This window comes from Dendropsophus ebraccatus, chromosome 11 (assembly GCF_027789765.1).
Source record: "Dendropsophus ebraccatus isolate aDenEbr1 chromosome 11, aDenEbr1.pat, whole genome shotgun sequence".
Classification (NCBI taxonomy): Eukaryota; Metazoa; Chordata; class Amphibia; order Anura; family Hylidae; genus Dendropsophus; species Dendropsophus ebraccatus.
In genome coordinates, this window is record NC_091464.1 from 65,280,596 (window position 1) to 65,286,595 (window position 6,000).

Below are 6,000 nucleotides of genomic sequence, written 5' to 3' on the forward strand. Positions count from 1 at the left end.
ATCTATCTATCTATCTATCTTCTTTCTATCTATCTATCTATCTATCTATCTATCTATCTATCTATCTATCTCCTATCTACCTGTTGTTAGCATAAGTCACATGTACTGACTTCATAATAGGAAATGTATGAGTATAAAAGTAAAGTAATCCATAGTAAGCCATAGCATATAATCACACACCTCTGATGTACCAGCACACTTCGTTGCCTGCTCTTAGCTCTGCTGTACCCCCTTTATGAATATGAGCCCCCCTTTAGGATCAGGGCCAGCCACTACACTGTACAGCAAAGCTGAGCACCTGGTCCTCTTCTGGTAACTTTATATTCCTAGTCCTAAAAGATCACTTTAAGGGTTGTCAGCATTAAAATATTGTATGTGGATTACAATTAACCATAATCATCCTAAAGACCTGGAAATGTATTATAAAAATAAACTGTTTTGTCCTGCTCCTATTTCTGCTTGACTTGAAGTGTAAGAAGCTACCACCAGTTGCTTGTTTTAGGATATGTACAGGGGATCATAATCTTTGCCTGGGGATAGAAAGGCTTAGCTTTCGGATGTATGCTCTGCAGACTGGTGCACATGTACTCACTTTGTTGTGCCGGAATGGAATTAGAACTATGTGCTGGTACATTGTGCCAGAATGCTGCGAGATGTCTGCACGACTGTTTATTTTTTTTAATTTTTTTTCCCAGGATTCTTTTTCCGTTTTACTCTTATATGTAAGTGGGTACAAAATGATAAAAGGCATTTTTATCCTCCTTACAGCTGTTGCAGAACATGTTTGCTAGTGCAGGGAATGCAATTATCATTATGCTTTCCCATCATCTTTATATCTTTACCCGACATATAGTGCAGGGGTAGGGAACCTTGGCTCTCCAGCTGTTGCAACTCCAGCATGCCTGGACAGCCAAAGCAATATCTACGGCTGTCCAGGCAGAATGGGAGTTGTAGTTTTGCAACAGCTGGAGGGCCAAGGTTCCTTACCCCTGCTATAGTCCATATGGGTCAGGGTTAAAATAGTCTGGGAATGGGAAATAGAATTAGTGGTCCAACACTGTTAAACCAATGGGGAGCCCTAAGGCTTCTTTCCCAGCATGACTAGCTGGGGAGGAGTATGTAAGGAGGAGTAAGAGGCAACAGAATACATACAGTATATAGTCATGTATACAGGAGATAAGTGAAAAATCATCATGATAACCGTATCCTTCTCTCCTGCCAAATGAATGATAGTTCCAATAAAGATGGACTAATCACTTGGTCAGTGCATGAGAGCCTATGCCTAAGGGAGCCCAAAGCACCTGGGTTGTTAGAACATCATCTACCAATAACAGAAGAATAAACAAGTAAAAAATGTATGATCATTGGGGATTCAACACCTGAGATTCACAAGCTATGACAACGGCAGAGTACCGTGCTTGCCTATCTTTTCAGACCCATAGCTATCTTGGTCAGACCTGCATTAAGTAGAGTGACATACAGGCACACTACAGCTCCATTCACACAGGGGGTTTAGGGAGGGTCATTGCCATCAAATTGAATAGAGTGGTGATCTGCATGCTTGGCCACCACTCTATTCACTGTCTGAGGAACGCTGTACTTGGCTGTGTTTTGAAGTCCCATAAAGAATGAATGGGTCTCTTTTCTGATGATCACAGAGGGGTTCAACTGTCAGATCCCTGGTAATCATACATTTGTCAGCTATCTTGTGGACTAATGATAAACATTAGTGGAGAACCCCTTTAAGAAGTAATCTAACGACCCAACAGACTGTGGGCCTATAGGTTCTCCAGGCAATGACCAAATAGTCAGTGCATCAACCTTCTTTGGATAGGGGATAAATGATAAAGTTAGCAAACCCCTTTAAGATTTAAGGGCATAAAAAGGAAAGTGAAACGGTTTTGTAAACCCCATGGGGACCTGATCACTCTGTCCAACCTCTATGGTATAGGTTTTAATTATACAAACAGGATACTGGTGATATGAACCTGAATCATAATAAAATCAATCTGACAATGTAATAGCTTTGTGGTTTGACGTTTTTTTCTTCCTTTCCATGCAGAAGAAGATTGCGGCATACAATAAGATGCAGGAAGCCTTAGAGATGGTCTTTCCAACCAAGCAAGAAGAAGATGAAAAAGACCAGCCGGCCGAAATGGAATATCTGAACTCTCGCTGCGTCCTCTTGACCTATTTTCACGGAGACATTGGCGCGGTCGTCGATGAACATTTCTCGAGGGCCTTGAGTCAAATAAGAAACTTCAATCCAGAAAACACAGCCTCAAAGAGCAAAATAGGAACGAGTCGAGGTAAATACTTAGCTATTTTTTTTTCTACCATTAACAAAATTTCTGCTTTTATAGAAAAAAAATGCATAAGCTCAATCTTCTATTTAAAAAAAGGACAAAAAGCTTTTAAGCTTCGATCTACTTCTAAAATAGTCCCATAAATAGCAGCATGAAATAATTTATAGAGTAGCAAAACATATGGATGACCTGAACAAAAATTGGTAGAAAATATATTTTATAAAGAAAAAAAAACAAAAGAAAACAATTTTGGCAGATTTTTTATAAAATATATAACGATACCCTAAAAGTTATTGGACTTTTCCAACTTTCACCCTTTAAGTATATCTTTTTATTATATGTCCTATGTCCCTTGCCCTGTTAGTATGCAGTATCTTCTTTTCAGGCTAATAAATCGCAAAAATCGCAACAACTTGTAACCCCCCCCCACTACCAAATGTCATTTCGAGGCTAGTACATGTGGCTTACACCTAATTTGACAAGGAGGCGTGGCTTACTAGAAAATGGGTTTGGCTTCATTAAAAGAGGTGTGACAAAAATGTACAAAAATGCTCAGACAAATGTAAAAAACAGTTAGACAGTATAAATGCACCAGATTTTGAACAATCATCATGGAAAATCTGGCTCTTTCTTTCTTGTCTAGTGTAACTTCACACTGCCTAAGAATTAAAGGAGAAGTCCGGCAATTTTTAAAACTTGTCAGCTGGCAGGGGCAAACATAATAAACGATCACTACTTACCTCTCCCTGTGCCCCTGAGGCGCCATGTCACAGGCTTCGGGGCTCCCACAGAAAGGCTTTTTACTCTGAGTTGCGATGTCGTCATGACTCAAGGGAAAATACCTAGCACAGCTGATGGATTGCCCCATCAGCCAATGAGTGACTGCAGCAGTGTCCTGTAACAGTCACTGACTGGCTGAGCAGGCAGTCCATCAACCGAGTTGTTGAAATTTTTTTATAAAAAAAAAAAAAAGTTTTATTTATTTCCACTGGATTATATTTGCATTTAGCTAAGATCCTTATAATTCCCACCATGCCATAATCTAGACTTGGGAAGTGCTAATTCATGTGGTGAAGAATAACCCTGTATAACATCCTTATATTATTCCTGGCTATATGAAGAATTTGGACCAGCTTTTAGGCTCTCGACCTTCTACTTTAGTACAGACAATTTCTTACAAAAAAAAAAAAAAAATGACAGTAGACTGTCTAGAACCATAAACAATAACACAGAGCTCTATGATTCTTTATACCCTGTTAGACATGTAAAGGAAAATCTAATCCAGGCATCAGAAACTGTTCCCATGGGATGTTCCCTCTTAAAATAGTTGACGTTTTACTTATAATTAGAAAAATGAGTGAGCTTAACCCCGAACAAGGGAACAAACTCATGCAAACTATTATTCAGTAGATAAATTTATCCATGCTTCAGCGTGCTGCTTCCCCTTTTCCAGTCTTGACTATAAAAGGCATTCTAGTATGTCATGGATTTGCTGAATCGATTATATCATTCTATTTGGAGGACTCTTCTCGTAGACGTCCTCGTAGTATGGAAGGTTTACATTTTCCAAATTAAGATGATGTTATAAGGACGATGATGTAATGAGAATGAAATGAATGGAATCCTAAAGGTCAATTTGTAACTATGATAATTTATATGGAGCTAAAAAGAAAAGTCTGTTTAGCATCTCCAGAAACTATAAACTGAAATACTGTCTTATGGTTAGACTAGATGTAGACCACACTGTATAGTGACCTGGAAGATCATATACAGGAATTATAGGGTTGAGGAGGTCTTACCGTCTTCTTTGTAGAAGCTTTGAATCATACTAAGCTTGTGTTATCATGCCAAGCTATATAGTTGTACAGGACATAGACAACCATGTCAGTACATATTTGTGTATTAAAGTACTGTATAGGCAGTAGTAGATAGCTGCTGACAAATGTATGTTGATGTTGATGTTGGTGTAGATGGTCATCAATTTGGAAAATAAAGATTTATTCATGGCCCTAAGCAGGGATAGGGAACCTTCGGCCCTCCAGCTGTTGCAAAACTACAATTCCCATGATGCCTGGACAGCCGAAGTGGTGGGCTAAAGGTTCCCCATCCCTGGCCTATAGAGTCTAGGAAGCACAGCCAAACTGTTCAATTACCGTAGATTCTTTTGTCTGCTCGCTCCCCCACTCCTCCCCATTGATGGTGCTGGAAGCCCAACATACCAATCAAAGTTATGATAAAGCTCAACACTTCATAACTGTGGTACAGTACACATAGCTTGGGTGATTGCCAGCAAGCAGAGGTAAGCTATGTCCAGCACTCACTTATCGTGGCCTGGTTTACATCCACAGAATGCGTTTTGGCCCTTCCATAGCCTTCGTTGACAAAAATAAGCTGAAACACATAATGGATATAAACCAAGCCAAGTGTTTTTAAATAAATAATAAGCATATTTAATATTGTTAAGTGTTTGGCGTACTTTACCTTCAATATACAAAAACTGAAGAGGAGGGGTGGGGGAGAGAGCAGATGAGTAAAGCTGGTTAGCTTAGGGACTATACATGAACATTAAAGATCTCTACAACAGTTGTGTAAAACAGACGGTTAATTTTGATAACTGATTATTTTATTCTTTTGCATTTCCAGAGAGTCCGTCAGTATCATGTCAAAGGACTACTTTACCTCCATCCCTGTGGTCAAACACATATCAGTCATCACCACCAGCTTGTTTGAGTGGAGCTCATCCAGACTTTACAACAACAACCACCGCTACCCCTGATCCTAACAGCTGGTCCGGAGATAATGTGCACCAGACTATTCCGCATCCTCCTCCGGAATCCTGGCATTATCCATTGGCCTCAACAACCAGTTCTCCATACGCGCACATGCATGATGTTTACATGTATCACCACCATGCACATCCACATATGCATCACCACCATCACCATCATCACCACCCTGGCTCCCATCTAGATCCAAGATATGGACCTCTTCTAATGCCCTCAGTGCGTACAGCCAGGATTCCTGCCCCGCAGTGTGATGTAGCTAAAACGGAACCAAGTACCACAATGGCTACAACAGCCTGGGCTGGGGCATTCCATGGCACTGTGGACATCGTACCAGGTTTTGGGTTTGAGACAGGTAACAGCTTCACAGCCTAAATATTCATGGTTCTAGGCATGTCATGAGGACAGTACAACTGCGGAGGACGTCCGATCCTGGATTTCAACATACTACTCCTATGCGTCTTGGAGAAAACCTATCTTAGAGTACCTAAAAGGACTTTATGATTGTATTTTCATATATGAAACCAAATGTCAGATTCCATGTAAATGTTTTGTATGTCATCTTTTCTTGAGATTTTGAGCAAAACATTCTGTGAATAATTAAAAAAAAATAGACTGGTTTTATATTAAATATTAATGATTTTTTTAATTGGCTTGGTCCAGATTGCCCCTGTGTTTGCGTGTGGTCTGTATTCATGCATTACCATTCCTCTGGTTACATGATTGAAACCAGATCATCCGAGCGAACAACATAAGTGATCTAATGTACATTATGGGCACAAAAACAGGTGTGACAGTTTTTGCAAAGCCATAGAATTATTGTTAATAACCTTTATACAAGTACAGGTAGTATAGTAGAAAGAATGGTCCTTAATGTAAGCCATGCAAGGCATTATCCACAACATTTTTCA

At 39.7% G+C, this 6,000-nt stretch overlaps 1 protein-coding gene across 5 annotated transcripts in view; it reads left to right on the forward strand.

The window, feature by feature from the left end:
• Positions 1-5,691, forward strand: part of VGLL3 (vestigial like family member 3) — a 46,760-nt gene extending 41,069 nt beyond the window's left edge. For 4 of the 5 annotated variants that reach the window (XM_069945245.1, XM_069945246.1, XM_069945247.1 and 1 more), the window contains 2 exons: positions 2,063-2,309; positions 4,950-5,691. In XM_069945245.1, the coding sequence (XP_069801346.1) occupies positions 2,087-2,309; positions 4,950-5,464 (738 nt within the window). In that variant the 5' untranslated portion in view covers positions 2,063-2,086 and the 3' untranslated portion in view covers positions 5,465-5,691. The remainder of the gene's footprint in view (positions 1-2,062; positions 2,310-4,949) is intronic. The other variant, XM_069945244.1, reaches the window with a different exon arrangement.
• The last annotated feature ends 309 nt before the right edge of the window (positions 5,692-6,000 follow it).